We start from the raw sequence: 21,520 nt of genomic DNA, 5'->3' as shown, positions 1-21,520 counted from the left end.
AACTCCTACAAAAGCCTATCCTGATTAGCTCTGTTGTTAGTGCCCTTCCTCCTGAAATTACTGTGCATTAAAAAAAAAATCTTTCCATGTATGTATGTATGTGTGTGTATGTATATATATATGTGTATATATATATATATGTGTGTGTGTGTGTATATATATATATGTGTGTGTGTGTGTGTGTGTGTGTGTGTGTGTGTGTGTGTATAAACTCCTTGAGGGTAGGGAACATTTTATTTTTTACTTTGTATCCCTAGCATCTAAGCTAGTGTCCAGTACCTCTCATCAGTCCATAATAAATGCATGTAATGTTTGAAAATATTGAGGGGCATTTAGGTGGCATAGTGAATAAAGCACTGGCCCAGAAGTTGGGAGAACCTGAGTTCAAATCTCACCTCAGACATTTACTAGCTGTGTGACTCTGGGCAAGCCACTTAACCCCAATTCCCTTAAATAGCCAGGGCCATCTCCAGTCATCCTGATATATATCTTGCCACTGGACCTAGATGGCTCCAGAGAAGAGAGTAAGGTTGGTGATCTTATTTTAATTTTAATTTTTTTAATTTAGAATTTCCCCCAAGTTTCATATAAACAAAGAAGAAAAAAACCCAAATTTTTCACATTGATTTTTTAAAAAACTTTGTGTTCCAAATTTTTTCCTCCCTCCCTCCTCAACCCTCCTTATGCAACCAAACAATTCAATATAAGTCATACATGTGCAGTTATACAAAGCATCTTTACATTAGTCAGATTGTGAAAGAAAATAGACAAAATAACTTTAAAAAGAGGAACTAACAAATAAAATTATACTTCAGTCCTGATGTCATGGTCTTCTTCAAGAACAAAGGACAAACAATACAATTGAACTAAAACTCAGTATTCTTTTTCTTTTTTTTTTTTTTTTTTTGCTTTGCCTCTCCTTACCACTGAGAGAGGAACACAGGGGACTCTGTCAATAAATATACTTCCAAGAGGAGAGAAAAACCTAACTGGAATAAAGTTACCATGGGAGACTCTGATCAATTAATTACTTGTTCTTCATGGTAGTAGGCCCTCCAAGTCTACTATTTCTCAGCTGAGCAAGATGCCAAGTTCTCATTCACACTTTAAAATAAAGTTTAACCATATGAATCAAGCCAAGTCCTTACCTGACCCGAGGAGTTGGAATGCCCATGACTCGGCATTCCAAATAAACTCTGCTCCCTTCAGCTACCTCTTGACTTCGTAGTTTCTGGGTGAATCGAGGGGCAGCTGGGAGGTTCATGGGATCATGAAGTGGTTCACGAAAGATGCCATAGCCAGACTGGGTAATGGCCTGTCTCTTCTGACAGTAGTCATTAACATGGTTAGCTGCAGGTAATTTGACTTCTGTCTCCATTTCTGGGTGGTCTTCAGTTGGGCTCTGACTGGCTGAAGTACTTAAGGCTGATGGCTGATTCTTTGGAGACAGGTATCCACTATCTGGTGATGAGGACTCTCCATTTAAATTCCGGTTTCTTGGCTTTGCTGCCTCTCTAAATATGGAAGAGAGCTCTTCAATCAGATTAGCTGCCTTGTCACGGAGTTGACTCTGGGAGCTGAAGGCCCCTTGACATGCTGATTTGGACCTAGCACTTGAGTTTACTGCCTTTGGACCACGTCTCTCAGCATTCCGGAGGCTCCGAATGTAGCTGGGGCTGGCAGTAAGCAAGGGTGAGCCGATTGGTTTTCTCTTGGATGTAGGTGAAGAAATGCTCCTGTTTTGGGGGACTGGGGAGTCTTGTTTTGGTGAAGTCTGACTTCGAGTTGGTCTGTTTCCCTGAGGCATTGCTGAAGTCATCTGCTCATCCATTTTGGTCTCCTTGTGAGAAGTTTTTTCAGAGAGGTTTGATGCAGAGGTTTTCAAAATGTGAGTGATCTCCTTTTCTGAGTCAAAATCTTCTAACTCAGAGTTGGCTATGGCTTCCCGAGCCAGATCGAGACTCTTATTTATCTCTTCCTGGCTGAGAAAGGCAGATAGTTCAGAGAAGAACTCAGCTTTCTTGGTGTCTTCCTGAACATCTGATAGGGAATCATAGAAAGATTCATGGGAAGATGTCTCTGACATACTTTCAGAATAGCTCCAGTGTCCTCTGTTGGCTATAATGTAAGCCCCTTTTGCAGGGAGGAGGACAAGTTCAGAGATACTGGCAATTCACAGCTTTGTTCTTGCAGGCTGGAAGATAACATAATCTTTGTTAAAAAGCGTTACAGTGAAATAAATACTTTCTTCATTTTATCATGGAATAATTATTCTTCAACTACAGATTACTGAGCATTAAGTTGGGAAACATAGAGTGAAATAAGAAATATTCAATGTGTACCAATTATTATTATTATTATTTTTAGTGAGGCAATTGGGGTTAAGTGACTTGCCCAGGGTCACACAGCTAGTTAAGTGTTAGGTGTCCGAGGCTGGATTTGAACTCAGGTACTCCTGACTCCAGGGCCAGTGCTCTATCCACTGCACCACCTAGCCACCCCTGTATCACTTTTTAAAAAAATATTTTTTATTATTTTTTAATTATGTGGTAAAGCAAGTTTAGCATTCATTTCAAAAAATAATTTTTGAGTCTCAAATTCCCTCTCTTTTCCCCTTCTTGAGAAGGCAAGCACTCTCATGCAGATTATACACATGCAGTATTAATGCTCACTACTTATCACTTTCTTTGATTTAGGGTATGCGTATGTGTGTGACTGACGGAAATCTAAGAGTCAAACCTAGCTGGTTCTGAGGAAACTGGGAAGAAGACTTTTATAAAGGAAATAGTCAAGAATAGTAGAACATTTAATGTTTCCTTTTCTTTGCTCATTAACTGGAATAAGAACCACTTCTTAAAATACTATCTGACTTCTCAATAAAGTACCCTGGTTAATGTTAGGTGTCCAGACTCCTGTTGATGGATTTGGTGGTGCTACATTCCTCGTCTGAACCCAGGTTATGAACTGTACTATGATCATCCCAATTCTCAACTTCCTTTGCTATATAATTTTTCCATCTTTGAGTACCTGACATTTCTCTCTTACTCTAACATTTTGATGACTAGTAAACAGAGATTCCATTTGATAATAATTACCACTACTGGAAAAAAAAATGGAATGGATGCCTTGTGAACCAATTAGCTCTCTCTTAATTAGAAATTGGATGCTAAGGGGCAGCTAGGTGGTGCAGTGGATAGAGCACTGGCCCTGGAGTCAGGAGAACCTGAGTTCAAATCTGGCTTCGGACACTTAACACTTACTAGCTGTGTGACCCTGGGCAAGTCACTTAACCCCAATTGCCCTGCAAGAAAGAAAGAAGGAAAGAAAGAAAGAAAGAAAGAAAGAAGGAAAGAAGGAAAGAAGGAAAGAAGGAAAGAAGGAAAGAAGGAAAGAAGGAAAGAAGGAAAGAAGGAAAGAAGGAAAGAAGGAAAGAAGGAAAGAAGGAAAGAAGGAAAGAAGGAAAGAAGGAAAGAAGGAAAGAAGGAAAGAAGGAAAGAAGGAAAGAAGGAAAGAAGGAAAGAAGGAAAGAAGGAAAGAAAGAAAGAAAGAAAGAAAGAAAGAAAGAAAGAAAGAAAGAAATCGAATGTTCATTTGCCAGGAATGCTGGAGAGTGAATCCTTGTTCAGGTTAGACTACATGATCTCTGAGGTCCCTTCCAACTCTGAGCTTCTGTGATTGAGAGAATATACTCTTCTCATCTGTGGCTGCTTCATATGTCTGGTTCCTTTACCATGGGCATCGAATGCAAGAATACCAACTGCACTTCTGTGTTATTTTGAACTCTCACAAATGATTGGATAGCAATTTGAAAACGAATGACAATCTAGAGTGTTCCCTACAGTTCTCTGACCCACAGATGCTTTTACCACCCTAAACAGGCATATGCAAGGTTGAAGACTCAGAGAGTGAAGGAAATTCAAGTGATGAACACTCTGAGGTATAAAGATCAGCAGATATAAAAATGCCATTTTACCAAAAGCTATTTATTTATCCATCATTAGAGATATAGACACATTCAAGAAACAAAATTAACATCTTGATCAATCACATGCTGTGTTCAGAACACTGTGTTAGGCACTGGTGGGGATAAAGATTGATATAATGAATCAGCAAACATTATTAAGCACCTACAATGTATGAGCATTATGCTTTGTGCTGGAGGTACAAGGATTAAAAAGAAATAGACCTTGGGTGGCTAGGTAGCACAGTGGATAAAGCACCGGCCTTGGATTCAGGAGTACCTGAGTTCAAATCCGGCCTTAGACACTTGACTTACTAGCTGTGTGACCCTGGGCAAGTCACTTAACCCCCATTGCCCAGCAAAAAAAAAAAAGAAAAAAGAAAAAAAAATAGATCCTTCTCTAAGGAACTTGCCTTCTACTGGGGGAGAAACCAAATAAGTAGACAAGTTTATGCAATATTTACAAAATCAGTACAAAGTCATGGGGGAGCAGGGCTATGAGTAGCTAAGAGCATAAGAAAGACACCATATGAAAAGTGCCATGAGCTGAGTTTTTAAGGAAACTGGGGATTCAGAGATGTAGTGGTGAAGAAGAAATGAATTTCAGACATGGCATTTAACCAGGGCAACGTCAGAGAGCTCAAGGGATAAAGTGGAATGTGTTAGAAATAGCAAGAAGGCTGATGGCTTGGGGAAGAATGATAGTGAGTCAAAAACAATAGGGCTGGGGAGGGAGTTTTTACAGAGGTTGTAAAGGCTTTAAATGCCATAAAGATTTTTTCTTTGGTTCTAGAATGAATAGGGAGGTTACTGGAGGTTTTTGGAGAGTTTAGACAACCAGACCTGTGCTCTAGAAAAATCACTTTGGAAAATAAATGGAAGTTGGGCTGCAGAGTGGAAGATACTTGAGTCATGGAGACAAATTAGGAGGACTCTTAACAATAATCTTTTTTTTTTTTTTTGGCAGGGCAATGGGGGTTAAGTGACTTGCCCAGGGTCACACAGCTAGTAAGTGTCAAGTGTCTGAGGCCGGATTTGAACTCGGGTACTCCTGACTCCAGGGCCGGTGCTTTATCCACTGCTCCACCTAGCTAGCTGCCCCCTCTTAACAATAATCTTGAAGACAAAATGATGACAACCTGAATAATGGTGGTGCTTCCATGATTAGAGAGAAGAGGATGGATGTAGGGAATGTTGTAAAGATAGAAATGACAGAATTTGGGCAGTGATAGTATATGTGAAATGAGTGAGAATGAAGAGTTTAAGATACCACTGAAAATGTGAACTTGCAAATAAGAAGGGTGGTGGTAGCCTCAGCAGAAATAGGGAAGTTCAGAAGAGGGACATATTATTGAAGAAAGATAATGAGTTCTATTTTGGGCATGAGTTTGACATACCTATTGACATTGCCTTATCTATGATAATAAGCATGTCAAATCAAAAAATATTTTTTAAGTGCTTACTATGTGCCAAACACTGTTGACAATGTGGGATTAGAGTTTAGTAGAGAGACTAGGGGTAGATATATTGAGAGGCATCTGCATAGAAATGATAATTAAATCCATGGAATTAAGTGGCTAAATACTGTGGGTAGAGTGCTGGGCCTGGATTCAGGAAGACCTGAATTCAAGTCTGATCTCAGAAAATTCCTAGCTGTGTGAACCTGGGCAAGTCACTTAATCTGTTTGCATTTCCTCAGCTGTAAATTGGGACTGATAATAATAGCACCTTCTTCCCTGAATTGTTGTGAAGGTCAAATGAGATAATTATAAAGTGCTTAGCACAGTGCCTGGCACATAGCAAGAACTGTGTTTATTGTGTTTAAAAAGTCTGAGAGAGATAATTTCTGGATAATTAATAATTTTATTAATAATACCATCATGGCAGTGGGCTCACAGTTTATATGCCCTTGGAAGAGTGGGTGTTCCCGAGAGTGGAAATAAACTCTGATTGGTTAACAATTAATGAGAGAGAATGAATATTACTATGAGAGGTGGACCTATTCAAATGAAGGATGTAACTTTGATCATGTCATTTGCTTCCAAATCACCTGTAGCCATGGGGAAATCTAGACAAAGGTTCCATATCTCCTCCCTCCCCCTCAGAATGCAATAGGTTTAGATTAAATTCCTTGTGGTTGGTTGATGTCCCTTGTTTTCTAAGAGGACCAAAATGACATCACTATGTTAGAGCCAAGTTATGGTGTGTCCTACTATGGCTGATCAGACCAATATGAGCTCAGAATGCTCTACCACAAGTTGAGCACAAATAATACTCATGAACCTGTGGGTTGGATTATTTAAATATTTTGTATCTCATGTTTCTTTTGAGTTTTCAGTTCTACTATTCTCACAGAACACAGTGCCTTTTCTGATGAGGGCATGCCATGCTGGGCAGTCCTGTGCCAGTGTCTCCCATGCCCAGAGAAGTTCATTAGTATTGTAAATCAGTTTTATGATGGCACATTCCTTGTAAGATTGCATGGGATTGCAATGCCTCAATTGAAGAGAATGTTAATCCTATCTGCTATCATCAGTCCTGTCCTTCAGAGGTGGAGCTTCAAAATGAGGACTTTAGAAACAGAGGGAACTCTGGATCTCCCCAACTCCTCACTTCTTTAATTATTATTGTTATTGTTATCATTATCATTACTGGGACTGGTGAGGTTGACAAGGCAAAAAAGAGCCTAAGGCAAAGACTGGGGTGTATTTATTGTCAGGGGACAAGATATGGATTACAAAGGAAAAGAATACAGGGATAAGAAGCCAACTCAGCTGGCCATCTTTTGGGGAGGGAATTTATTCCTGTGCACCTAATGGCCTGAATGAGAGATGCCATGAGATAGTGGATGAAGCTTTGAATTAGGAGTCAGGAAGGCAAAGTCAAATTCTGCTTTATTAACTATATAACCTTGGGAAATTCATTTAACTTGTAGCACTAATCTTGCAGGGAGGGTTGTGTTAAGGATAAAATAAAATAGCCCAAAGTGCTACGTAAATGTTAGTTATTACTAGGGTGTTATCAGCTGGGATAGAGAGAAAGGGAAGGCCACAGAGACTATTTCCAAAAGGTATTTTGACGGGAACTTGTGTCTTCTGTGTAAGAGAGTTGGGGGAGAGGGAAGGGTCAAATATAATCCTAAGGGAATGAACATGAGCAACATAGGTGAGTGTGATATTTATGAAAGTAAAGGATGGGAGGGCATCTATTGAGTATAAAAACAAAGTTACAGGTAAGTACTATGTGAGGTCTATAGGGGACAGAGGAAATCAGGGAAGGCTTCCAAAAGTACCAAAGGAACCAACCCACCTTACAGGTAAGTACTATGTGAGGTCTATAGGGGACAGAGGAAACCAGGGAAGGCTTCCAAAAGTACCAAAGGAACCAACCCACCTTACAGGTAAGTACTATGTGAGGTCTATAGGGGACAGAGGAAACCAGGGAAGGCTTCCAAAAGTACCAAAGGAACCAACCCACCAGCAGGGGGTCAGCTAGTCTTTTGCCATTATGAGCACAGGAATGAACTCTCTCCCCAAAAGATGGCCAGGTGAGTTGGTGAAGGGCAAAGAAGTTGGAGCTGTGAATTATCCTAACCAGTGATTCTCTCTATACCTGCTTCTCCCTGGGTACTACAGAAGTAATTGGAAAGATTGTATGGCTAGTGTTCAGCCATGCTTGAGAGCACGTTTATGGTGACCATGACATTTGAGCCATTCTGTGAGCAAACTGTCAATTATAACTACCTTTACAACCGCTGAGGGCACTAGGCCTCTAGGACCTTAGTGAATAGGACTTCCTGTTCCAGGAATACATCAATATATTTAGAATGTCCAAGGCAGGTCTTGGTGGAAGCAGCTGCCTTGGTGTGTTCTTCTTTCTGGACTTCTTGCTTTGCTTAGGACCAACCCAGGCATCTTGCACTTATTCCTCTGATCATTTAGTGAGTGCAGAACCTTATGAGAGGACATGTTGTCCCAGAACACACACTGTTATCACAACAGAAGGTAGGGGAGAAAACTATGAACAAACAGTACTAGCTCTTATATCTAATGTGCAATTTGGATCACCCAATTGGGCGATTGAAGCAGAAGCATGGTTGAGTGAAGCTCTCCTCTGCATAGATTTATAGATAGCTTGAGATAACCATGGACTCTGGGTTTATGGGAGATTAGATATGTTGTTGCTGCATGAACAAAGAGCTGGCAGAGGTTCAGGTCAAGCAATGAAGGTAACTTGGAAGGGAGGGAGGGGAAGTGGGTGGCTCCCATGTCCAAGAGATGCCTTAGAACAGTAATGCCTATTTTTAGAGTCATCTCCTTCCTATTATTTTAATGAGAGAGCAATCATGTCAAATAAAGGATAGAGAGGATCGTAGAAGATAAAGTGCACAATTTTGTTTATATAAATTGAAAAAGGTTATGGCACACATGAATTCAATGTAGTTAAAATCAGAAGGGAAACATTTACCTGGGGAAAAATATTTGTATTGTTTCAGTGCCAAAGGTCTCATGATCAAGACACATAAAGAACTGATTCAAATTTATAAGACTAGTAGCCATTCCACAACTTGTGAATGGGCAAAGGATGAAAAGAAGAAATCCAAACTATCAATTTGCTAATTTGCTCCAAATCACAAATAATTAGAGAAATGAATAACAAGGCAACTTTGAGGTTCCTCTTCACACACATAGGATTGGCAAAGATGACAGAAGAGGAAAGAAATGACAAATGTTGGAGAGAATACAGGATAACAGACACACTAATGTACTGTTAGTAGGCCTATGAATTGGTTCCATCATTCTGAAAAGTAATTTGGAACTAAGCCCCATGAGTCACTAAAGTGTGTATAGGTATACCCTTGATCCAGGAAAATGTAAAAAATAAAATCAATAATTTAACTTAATCTAATCTGAAAAAATATACAATGGTACTCATAAAAAGTATAAGCATATGGAAAATTATAACTCTAGAAAAATTATAATTGGGCCATAAGTCCTGCTCTGGTCACCATTCAAATGTAAAATATTTTATTAACTTGGCTAATTTGGGGGGACTAAACTAACTGGGGGTCTAATCTATCTGTGTGACTAATCTGGGGACTTTTGACTGGCTGGCTATCTGACTGCTATTAATTTAACATGGGCCATTTAAATATTTCTCCACACTGCTCCCAGAGGAGTTTGTTCTATAACTCAGGTCTCCTGACCACTTCTACTACTTCTAGTTCAATGCTCTTTCCACATGATATTCTTTTCCTGCATTCATTGTTGAAATCTTACATCCATTGCTTTTGCTTATGAAGTCTGAGGCATAGTGGAATATATTCAAGAATTCTGGTTTACAATCCTTGTTCTGCTTGCTGAGATAAAAATATAGATGGCATTGTTATCATATGAAGGGATTTGAAGGGATAACTTTCACATTCTGTGAAATGGTACACAGCCAAAAAGATCTCAACAGGGTAAGCTGATGGGTTGAAATGTACATGGTAACATTTGATAGGGATATATATGTAAAGTTTGGGATTCTAACAGTTAACTACACAATATAGTCTGGGGAGAGGTGTGAATAGGCAACAGGAACTATGAAAAAGATCTGGAGGTTTAGGTGAGCTACATACTCAGTATGATTAAATAATGAGGGCTAAAAACTAACACTCCCCTATGTTGCATAAGGAGAGGGAGAACAATAGTTCCACAACACCCTTTCTTGGAAAAAGCACATCTAAGTTACTGTATATTGAACAGAATTTTAGGAAATACTGCTGATTCTAGTGCTACTGGTACTTACTATTTGATATGTATATAAAATGTTAAGGGTTTCAAAGCACTTTACAATTATTATCTCATTTTATCCTCACAACAACCCCAGTAGGTAGATGTTATTATTGTCCCCATTTTACAGTTGAAGAAACCGAGGCATACAAAGATTAAGCCATTTGCCCAGTTAGTGGTTTTTGAAGCTGGATTAGAAATTGGGTTTTCCAACTCGGGGACCAACATGCTGTTTACTGAGTCACCTAGCTACCTCTAGAGATAAGCTACATGAGTGATCAAAAATCATGATGCTGATTCCTTGCAATCTGAGATGGTCTGCAACATGGCCCAGATCTGGGGCAGATGTATTGGGCAGAGGAGAAGCTCTTGGAACTTCTGACCAGAAAGGGAGTGCTCCAGTCCTGAGTAACTGAGACCTTTTTATAGGGAATATATAGAAAGCTAATTGCTTTTATTTGGGGACAGGGAAAAGGACAGGACCTATGATGTCATTAGTGCAGGGAACTTCTGAATGAGAAAACTTCCTCTACCAATGTATACTGAAACGTCTTTAATGTATAGTCTTAGAAAGTTGCTTAGATTACTGAAAGGTGAAGTGACTTGTTTAGTGTCACTCTGCCCATATATGTCAGAGATAGGATTTGAGTTCAATTATGACCTCAGACACTTGACATTTAGTAGCTATATGACCCTGGACAAGTCACTTAACCCTCATTACCACCCTCACCCCAAAAAAGATAAAGCAAAATCAGAGAAATATTTCTGCAAAAAACCAAAACAACAAAACAAACAAAAAGCCCCCCCCCCCTCAAAAAAAAAAACAAAACTCGATGGATACTTAAAGTTGAGCATTTCCCATAAGGCAATGTTGAGAGAGCTGCATGGTAGGCATGAACAGACTCCAAAGTATTACAAATTGGCGATTCTACAGTTGAATTAATATAAAGGTTATCATCAGAGGAATGTAGAGATGAAGACAGATGGAGCATGGAGTAAGACTAAAGGATCAATAATGGATAACATACATGGCCAATTCATTGGTGTCTTTGTAATGTCAAGAGAAAGCAACAAGGCCCCCATTTGTTGGGTAAACCCTTTATGAAGAATTTATGAGGTGGGGGGCAGGATATAGGCAAAACTATGTGGCAGCTAGATGACACAGTGGATAGAGTGCTGGGCCTGGAGCCAGGAAGACTCATTTTCCTCAGTTCAAATAAGGCCTCAGACACTTACTAGCTGTATGACACCAAGTAAGCCACTTAACCCTGTTTGCTTCAGTTTTCTTATCTGTAAAATGAGTTGGAGAAGGAAATGGCAAACCACTTTAGTATCTGCCAAGAAAACCCCATATGGAGCCACAAAGAGTTGGACATGACTGAACAACAACCAAAAAAAAAAAATGGGCAAAAATTACACAGGATAGTCAAGCATGGATAAAGTCCATTCCAGAACCTTTGGAAGGAGACATCACAGATCCATTAAAGCTGTCGCCTATGAAACATTATTTCAGGGGCTAATCTATTGATGGGTGATCACCACTGATCACAGTGAAATGGAGAACATCAATATTCCTTTCCAAGTTTGAGCAGAGAGACCCCTAATCAATATATCCTGGCATGCTAGTCTGTCAGCAAACCTTGGATTAAAGACCAGAATTTCTGATTCTACTCTGTTATGCCTCTGACTTCATCAGCAATGGATGTAAGACTTCAACAAAAACCATGAAGGGAAAGAACACAATGTTGTGGAAACAGCATTGAACTGGGAGGAGTCAGGACACCTGACCTCTACACCAAGCCCTACCATTCGCTAGCTATATGACTCCAGGCCTTCATTAAAGGCTTACTCTGGGGGGCAGCTAGGTGGCACAGTGGATAAAGCACCAGTCCTGTATTAAGGAGCACCTGAGTTTCAAATCCAGCCTCAGACACATAACACTTACTAGCTGTGTGACCCTGGGCAAGTCGCTTAACCTTCATTGCCCCACAAAAAAAGGCTTACTCTGATGCCATATTGCATAAAGGTGACCCTGTATTCTTGAAAGCTATGTCAATAGGATGCAAGCTCTGGTTGGGCCTACACACAGGAAAAGCTTTGAAGCACAAGACTTAATATGAATTAATCAAGGACAGGTCTATCCATTATGTGTCCAGAAAAGCACATCATCAAGAACAATAACTTTTTTTGGCTATAGTAACTCAGGAGCAATGCATTAGGACTCTGAGGACCTTGCTTGGAATCCCCACTCTGCTATTTACTTCATATGTGGTCTCTGGGACTCAACTATGAAATGAGGCAACTGTCATAAATGACATCCAAGGTCTCTTCTAGCTCTAAGTTCTAATAACTGAAGAATTCACAAAGTTCTTGTACTGAGGTCATGATCTTCAGGTATAAGTCTATTTAATTCCAGCCAAGAGACATTTGTGAAATATCTAATATATACTTAGTGGCTACTAGGAAGTTTTAGATAGTGGAGTGCTAGATGTGGACTCGGAAAGACCTTGATTCAAATCCTGCCTCAGACATTAATAACAGTTCGACTTGAGGTGCAATCACTTAACATCTCTTTCTTACTTTCTTCACCTGTAAATGGGGCTAATAGCTCACATCTCACAGGGATGTCATGAAGATTAAATGATAGGCTTTTTGGGGGGTTTGTTTTATAAAATTTAAAGAGCTGCATAAAAGTGAGCTAGTTTTGTTATTATCTGATACCAGAGATACAAAGAGAAACAGAAAATATTTGCTATCTTTAAGAAGCTTACTTTTGGCCTGGAGGAAACAAGTCCACAAATAAGTAAATACAAATTGTATACCAAGTCAATATAAAGAAATTGGAGGGAGAAGGGGAGTAACAAGAGGGAAACAGCTGTATGAATAAAATCATAAATCTTTGAAAGTATTGGAGGGACCATGAGCAATTCACTTAACTCACTTGGCCTTAGGTGTTCCCAGCCGTAAAACTGGGCTGTACTAGATGATCTTCAAGGCTGCCCTAACACTTTATGATTCCAGGGTCCTTAAAGTTGACTCTCAAAAGGCAAATATTTTAAAACTTTTTAAGTGAGAGATCATAGCCAGAGGCAGGTTAGCTCACTGCTTGTTAAATTATACTTTGCGTTTTGAGAGAAGCAGCCTGACAGAATCCAGTTGTCAGAATTAATTACCATCTATAAACTGCTTTTATAGCCAAAAAAAAATATCACAGCTCTAGAGTATATAATGTACAGGTTCAATTCATAGCCCAGTTGTTGCTGCTGAAACTTGTACTTGTTCTAGTGGGGAATTCCATTGAATAGAATAGGCGTGTTGTCCAGGTGTGTCCAGCATCACTGGAAAACTATGCTTCATGGATTTCCATGTCATTCAACACTAAAACGTAAAAGACAGTTATCATGAGAGCTGAAATACCACTGGAAAAGTTTCCATTATTTCCCTGAGGTTTCACGCTGAAATGTGAATAGAGCTTTTGGGGGGGGATTCTGTGCTGGTGTTGGAGAATGGGAAAATGAAATGGACAAGGAGACCTAGCTGGACTCCCTAAAGTGAGTGATACAAATGGTTAAAAACATTAAGCAGGAGGCAGCTAGGTGGTACAGTGGATAAAGCACTGGCCTTGGATTCAGAAGGATCTGAGTTCAAATCCAGCCTCAGACACTTGACACTTACTAGCTGTGTGACCCTGGGCAAGTCACTTAACCCTCATTGCCTCACCAAAACCAAACCAAAACAACCCGAAACAAACAAAAAATTCGTTTAGTTTTAGTTTTAAGTAAGTACTGTTTAGGCTTATCATAAGGAAAGGACCTCTCTCCAAAATCCTTGACAAAGGTTCATTTAGCCATCACTAGAGGGGAACCCACTAACTCCATACAGCTCATTTCAGTTCACGACAGCCTGAATTGTTTAGAATTTTTTTTTCCTGATCTCAAGACTAAATCATTCTCTCTGCAACTTATAGGATCCTAAGGTCATAGATTTAAGCTGGGAGACACTTTAGAGGCCATTGAGTCAACCTTTTTATTTGACAAATGAGGAAACTGAGGCTCAAAAGGCTAAGTGACTTGCCCATGGTCACTTAACCTACTGATCCTCATGCTGCCTTTTGTGGCCAAGCAAAACAATGGAATCCTTGTTTCATATGATAACACTGCTGTTCCTCACATTTAGTCTTTTCTTCTCCAAATGAAACATTCCAAGTTCCATCAATTAACTTTCATATAGAATAGCAACCAGGTCCTTCACCAACCTGATCACTCTGCTCTCTGGGTGTATTCTAGTTTGTCAATATTCTTTGTAGAATGTAGTCTTCCAAATGTCTTCAAGGAGGGATGGTAAGGTGAAACTTCCTAGACTGAGTTGTGTGATAAGGGAAATTTTTCTTTTCAACCTTCCCCTTTTTCCATACCCACCCCACTTTCCCTTCTTTCCATTGTCTAGTTTTTGGTGCCCATAACCATGTATGTAGAACCCATGCTTTCCCCTAATTGATAAAAGTCATTTGTGCATCTCTATTGGAGTAAGGAGGAGAAATTCCTTCAAGACAGTACTCTGAAACCTTTTCTTTCCCCCATTACTATTAACTATTGAGCAAGAGTTAACTTTTTTTATTTTTTTGGGGGGGTCACTACTACTCCCTTTGGGAGTCTGAGGAGGCCTATGGACTCCTCAGATGAATGCTTTTAAATACATAGAACAAAATATATATGATTACAGAGGAAATTAATCATACCAAAATATTATTATTAAACACAATAACAACACACTCATGGACCTCAGGTAAAGAAGCCTGGCAAGAAAGCTTTAAGAGGTAGGAATCAACCTATTCCAGCCCTCTCATTTTGCAGGTAAGGAGACTGAGGTTGAGAGGAAAAACAGATTTAGGAGGGTCAAGCAGCTGGACTGGAACCCAGGAGTTTTAATTCCCATGGCAAAGTCCTTCCCATTTCCCTCACACTACCTTACTTGGCATTTGCTCTTTCCCCGGTGCTTTTCTCTGATAAGATCTGATAAGATAATTAGTGCTAATGTGTTAATGGCTATTAATAGACCTTGTCTTTGCACCTTAATTGGTACCTTTTTGCTAGACAATGATTTAATCCCTAGGAATTAGACTAAGTGGGAATAGTGACAGATCAGTAAGGGAGACATATTTCATTAAGTAGTCCTTCTCAGATTCACAGAATGTAATATTTGGAAATGACCCCTTTAGGCATGATCCAGACCAAACACTAACTGAAAAATGAGCTTCTTTAATCGTACTGGGTTGATACAGGTGGTAGAATTGGGTCATTAGCCATACAGAAGTCTCCCCAGTCTCTGTAAGGAATTATTTCTGATTGAATTATTTTTTCCCAGACCTTTATTTATTTTTATTTTTCCCAATTACATGTAAAGATAGTTTTCAACATTCATCTCAATGAATCCTGTCAATTAAAGCACCCCTTTTGGCCATTTGAATGCACAGTAATAATGGTTATTATTTATCACCTAGAGAGCCTTTTTTCTTAGGTGGCTTGCTCCCTTAACCTCTCATCTTTAGAACAAAGAAGATGAGTACGTTATTTTCAAACCTTGCTGTTTGGTCATCTCTTTTAGGTGGTATAGTGGATAGAGTGCTAGGCCAGGAGTCAGGAGTACTTGAGTTCAAGTCCAGACTCAGACATATAGTAGCTGTGTGACCCTGGGAAAGTCACTTAAACCTCTATTTACCTCAGTTTCCTCATTAGTAAAACGAGAATGATAACAACACCTTCTTCTCAGTGTTGTTGTGAACATCAAATGAGGGAATAAATGTAAAGGTTGCCTGGTGTTAGATAGTTAGCCATTGTTAATATCATAATTATGATTAGAGCTCTCCGATTAGTCTCCTAACTTCTCTTGTTGAGATAGAGCAGGGCTAGCTTTGAGGGTAGCAGCTTGGAGTTCAAATCCTGCCTCCAATATTTGCTCCCTGTATGACTCTGGGCAAGACACTTAAACCTGCTTCTATACATAAAATGGGAGAAAAATCGATACTTCACTAGGGTGTTTTGAGGCTCCAATGAGATACTGTATGTCAAGTGCTATATCAGTCTCAGCTCTTGTGACTTGTTTCCTTTCTAAAAATGTATATTCTTCTACTGGAATAGACTTCGTTTTCATAGCTGCTGTATGACTGGGAAGACATCTGTTATATATGATTCACTCAGACAAAAGCAAATTATTCTCTGTCCTTTAATTCACTTGCAATATTCTGTCTTATTTGCCTTTTTTTCTTATCCCCAGAATGTTCAGGACTCAGACCTATCCTTTAAAACCCAATTCAAATACTTCCTCTTCCATCAAGTATTCCTGGATTAGACTGACTGGTCTAACCATCCTCAGAACTCACCTGGCACTTTGTTTTGTATCTCTCTAATGTATTTTACCAGAGCATGGAGTGCTGGGACTGGAGTCAGGAAGACATGAGTCAAAAAATCAGCCTCAGACACTTAGTAGCTGCTCCACCCTGGGCAAACTCTGGCTGCCTCAGTTTCTTCAACCGTAAAATGGGAATGATATTAGCACATACCTCCAAGGGTTGTTGTGAGGATCTGATGAGATGACGTTTATAAAGTTCTTGGGACAGTGTTTGATATATAGCAGGCACTTAATAGATATTTATTCCCTTCCTATCTTTCCTCATGTAATTACTATGTGAATTTGGATCTTAGCCCCATTCTAGATGACTAGCTTCATGAGGGCAGGGATTGTCTTTTGCCTACACCTTGAACCACAACTCTCACCCCTCCAGCACCTATCATAATGCTCTTCATAGAGCAGGCACTTCATAATAATATTAATTGAACTGAATTAATTTGGCATGTCATAGAATGCTCCATTTTATTTATCCTTGTTGGAATCATACTACTCAAAAGTACTGACTTTAACTATGTGATTAAATACTTCCCCTGTCTCCTGAACATCTAGCCAAGGCTCCCCTTTTTTTTCTTATTAAACTGTCACAGGAGGAAAAAAGACAAACCATTGTAATAAAGAATGGGTTGCATATGTCGAGACTGAAATGTTTGGAAAATACTCTGAACAATTACAGTCTTGCAGTCAATTTTCTTTTTCTTTTTTTAAAAAATCTATTTTCCTTTTCTTTTTTAAAAAATCTATTTATTTAGAATTTTCACCACTTTACATGTAGAAACAAATTGTAACATTAATTTTCAAAACTTTGTGTTCCAAATTCTCATCCTTCCTATTTCCCCCTTAAGAACTCAAAGAAATCAATATAAGTTATACACATGCTGTCATTGCAGTCAATTTTCAATTACATGCAGGGAGATTATATGCATTTTGTTTTCTAATTTTAACTTACCTCTTTGCTCCCTTTATTCAATTCTCTTGTTTACATATCTTCCTTGCTTACCATTTTTTTTGGGGGGGTGGGGCAGGGCAATTGGGGTTAAGTGCCCAGGGTCACACAGCTAGTAAGTGTTAAGTGTCTGAGGGCAGATTTGAACTCAGGTCCTCCCGAATCCAGGGCCAGTGCTCTATCCACTGTGCCACCTAGCTGCCTAGCTACTGATTTTAATACTGTTTTTTGAGCTCATCTAGCAGCTTGGATTGAGTGCTAAGCCTGTAGTTAGGAAGCCCCTAGTTAAAAACTGACCTCAGCGACCCTGGTAAGTCACTTAATCAGTTTGCCTCAGTTTTCTCAACTGGAAAACAAACAAAATATTGCCTTCCTCACAGAGTTGTGAAGATCAAATGGGATGATACTTGTTAAGTGTTTAGTTTGGTACACAGCACATAGTAGGTACCTAACGGATGCTTGTTTCCTTCTTTCCCCAATTTGTTATCTGCTAACTTTTGAATTCCTTTTCTTGTAAACAATATCATCAAAGACAATTTGGCTACAGAATTTGCTACAAATTCTGATATAATGGCATTAATGCTTAAAATGTCACTAAGACTTTTGGGATACCCTGGATCTTTTGTTATAATTATGTTATTGGCCAAACTCTTATTTTGGGGTAAAAAGGTTGAATAGAGAAAATAAGGAAAATTTAGTCTTCCCTAAATTGACCTGACTGAAATCATGAGTCATGCCTGGTGATGGAGAATCATCAAATTTGGAGACTCACTAATCTCAGAGATTCTTTTTGTCAACTCTCTTATTTTACAGAGGTTGGGGTCAAGGCTCAGGTAGACTTAAAGGAATAGTGATGACAAAAGAGTGACACATGTGAGACTAAAACCCTAGGTCTTCAAAATTCCAAATCCAGTGTTCTTTGCAGTTCACCATTACCTCCTCCGTGCCCCCCTTAATTTGAAAAAATTGCTGCTATCATTTTAGAGGAAATTCTATGCATCAAAGGGAGTCTCTCCTGAACCTCCACATAGTACTAGGATTATATGGAAGGGACCTTAGAGGTCATCATGTTATAGATGATGAAACAGTTGAATATAAGCTCCTAGAGGGAAAGAACTGTTATGTCAAGGAGAGTTGCATGTGAGGACCCATGTCCTTATCACTTAGAAGTAGTCTGATGTAATAGAGAGAGCTGGCCTGGGGGTTAGTATCACCTGTCTTAAAGTCCTTCTCTTTGACACATATTGACTTTGTGAATCTGGGCAAGTCACTTAAGTTTCCAACGAGCTGAATAACTTTTTTTTTTTTTTTTTTTTTTTGGTGAGGCAATAAAGGTTAAGTGACTTGCCCAGGATCACACAGCTAGTAAGTGTCAAGTGTCTGAGATTGGATTTGAACTCAGGTCTTCCTGAACCCAGGGTCAGTGCTTTACCTACTGCGCCACCTAGTTGCCCTCTGGATAACTAACTCTTAAGTGATATTAGGCTGCAGAAGGTTGCCCCTTTGCATTGACAAAGGGTGGGTCTTTACTGGAGAGTTGCCTACACAGATTAAATCATAGGTCTGAACAAAAAACTTTCTCAATATGTTGAAGATATGAGATACTTAAATAAATGTGTGTTGTGTTGGACTGGAGCTTAGGTTTTAACCCATGTTCCTCAAATTCAGATCTAGCCCTGTTTTTTACTGCACTATGGGGGAAAAACCCCACAGATGCTATATTTAGTAGCTGGAAGGCCCTTAGAGGTCATCTAGTATAGCCCTTTCTTTTTATCCGAGGAAATCAAGGGAACATGAGGTGAATTGAATTGCCTGAGGTCCTACAGCTACTAAGTGGAAGAGCCAAGATTTATACCTAGGCCTTCAAACTCCAAAGTCAATATTTCCATGGGAACACATACCCCATTAACAGCTGATAAGCTTCTATCAGGTATCTAGCACTGTACCAGGTACATTGTCAGAGATACAAAAGAAGTAGAAGTTTTGGTCCTTGCAATGTGGATGCTGGTGATCTCATTGGGAAGAATATGATGAAACGAGGAGAGAAGAGTATCAGGCAGGAGACAACCAAGTACTACGCTCCATTGTACAGTAAAGTCTCATTGTCCAGCTAAACAGATTCAGAAGATGGAAAGGACTGGGTCAGTCAGGGAAAGCTTCCTGGAGGAGATGAGACTTGACCTGGGCATGTCCAGTTATCTTCGCTGCAGCAGAGCCAGAAGACACAGATGGCTTATGATGTCAGTAGGGATTTCCTACTGTCAGCACACTGGATGTGCCCAGACAGGCTGGAAAGCTCTGAGCATATGGTGGTATTTATTTCGCACTTTGAGCATTACCTAAAAATAGGATGGGCTGTTGCCAAGTGGCCCAGACCTGGAGAATGGGGGGCCGCCCCTTTTCACCCTGAATCCTCTTATAGCATCATAGAGTTTAGAGATGGAAGGGAGCTTAGAGCCCACCTAATATAACCAGTTGTTTTATTTTTATTATTTTTTTTTAGATATAAGACACTGAGCCCTCATGATCCCAGGCTTATAGATTTAGTTAGAAGTCTGCTAGTCTAAATGCCTCATTGTACAAGACCTAAAGAGAGTTGCCCACAGTCACATGGATAACAAGCATGGGAGCTGGGACTCAAATCCACTTTCTCATTCTTCAAATCAAGTCGCTTCAGAATCACCCCTCCCTCCCTGAACCTCTTCTCTTTCAAGCAACTAGAACAAACCCCTGCTGGATAGTGTTATCTACTAGGTTTTCACTGGCATCTCTTCCCCTGGGTTTTTTGTGGTATACCCTATTACCGAGGACCCATCCTGGAGAAGATCAGAAGTTTCCCCCTTCTATTCCTCCTCCCCTCATGATGGAGCACCAGTGCTTCCTTTCTGATACTTTTAGCTTTGTTCTTGGTCTTGAGAGGCACTTAGCTCAAATAATCATACTGAGATCGTGACTAGCCCGGCTGCTAGGTCTCAGCCATACATAATCTGCTTCTCTGGCTCTCAGTTGTGGGTTGGAGAGTCCAGCTTTTAGGCAAATGAATCTCTTTTTACACCCTCACCCTCCCATTTCCCTTAGCTCAGGCATTGTTGGGATATTTCACTCTAGACCCACTGTTCGAGGCCTGGGAGAATCCCTTGACTCCGTAAATGGGTCCCAAATCTACGTCTGTAGCACGACGTTCTAGACTTTAATTCTTCCTCCATCCTTTCTTTACCTGGAGATAATGCTCAGATTCCTGAAGTCACCTCTCTGTTTCTTGGTCACTGTCTCTGTTTTTCTTCTCGTCTCCCTCTGCTTGTTCCTCTGACTGTCTCTTTGGTTCTCTCTAGGCAGGTGGGTGACACAATGATCTGAAATCAGGGAGATATGAGCTCAAATAAGGCCTCAGTCACTGACCATGTGACCCTGGGCAAGTAACAACTTCTTTTTGCCCCAGTTTCCTCAACTATAAAGTAGGGATAATAATGGTAACCATCTCTTAGGCTTGAAGTAATATCTATAGAATTCAGAATGCTTGGTACCTGGTGGGTGTTAAATAAATGCGTGTTTTCTCTTTCTGTTTCTCTTTCTTTCTGCCTATTCCTGTCTCTCATTATGAGGTTATTTCTATTCTGGCTGATCTAACAGAAGTGAATTTCCACTAGTCAGATGCATTTGGCAGATTTGACCTTTGAAGGGATGTCTCTTTCACCTTTTCTCTACTTGAAGCTCTGGCTCTCTGGCATGGGCCCATATTCTTTTTTTTAGGATTTTTTTCTTTTGCCTCCCTTAGTTTGGTTTCTTGAATGTTGCTTCCCAAAAGGCCCATTCTTCCAAACTAACTTTCTTTCTAGTTCTGACCCTGTGCACCTTTGTGGTTCTACTCAACCTCCCTTGTTCATTGACTGAGTTGAGTTGTTAGATATATCCCTGAGTAGAGGTTCTTTTTTTTTTTTAATCAATGTTGTCTTTTTTTTTTTTTTTTTAGTGAGGCAATTGGGGTTAAGTGACTTGCCCAGGGTCACACAGCTAGTAAGTGTTAAGTGTCCGAGGTGGATTTGAACTCAGGTCCTCCTGACTCCAAGGCTGGTGCTCTATTCACTGCGCCACCTAGCTGCCCCGAGTAGAAGTTCTTAAGATTTTTTATACCATGAACCTTTTCAGTAGTCTGGTGAAGCCTAAGGAACCCTTGACATAATGTTTTTCTATGCATGAAATACATAGGATTACAAAGAGAATCAATTATATTGAAATATAATTATCAAAACATTTTTTAAAAAGTCCTAAACTCCAGGGCAAGAGCATCTGTTTAGCTAATGGATACTTTTCCTTGCTTGAAGTTGTGGGATCCGACAACTTCTTTTAGGAGGATGAGTAATTCCTTAAGGCTTGTGCCTTCTCTCCTGAAAGTCTGTGTGTGTGTGTGTGTGTGTGTGTGTGTGTGTGTTTACA

General features: G+C 39.8%; 1 protein-coding gene across 3 annotated transcripts in view; it reads right to left on the bottom strand.

Annotated features, from left to right (window-relative positions):
- Nucleotides 1–21,520, bottom strand: part of PALLD (palladin, cytoskeletal associated protein) — a 536,515-nt gene that overhangs the window by 510,847 nt on the left and 4,148 nt on the right. For all 3 annotated transcript variants that reach the window (XM_043971007.1, XM_043971008.1, XM_043971009.1), the window contains exon 2: nt 1,149–2,194. In XM_043971007.1, the coding sequence (XP_043826942.1) occupies nt 1,149–2,086 (938 nt within the window). In that variant the 5' untranslated portion in view covers nt 2,087–2,194. The remainder of the gene's footprint in view (nt 1–1,148; nt 2,195–21,520) is intronic.

Source organism: Dromiciops gliroides, chromosome 6 (assembly GCF_019393635.1).
Source record: "Dromiciops gliroides isolate mDroGli1 chromosome 6, mDroGli1.pri, whole genome shotgun sequence".
NCBI lineage: Eukaryota > Metazoa > Chordata > Mammalia > Microbiotheria > Microbiotheriidae > Dromiciops > Dromiciops gliroides.
This window is presented reverse-complemented; position numbering and strand designations above follow the sequence as displayed.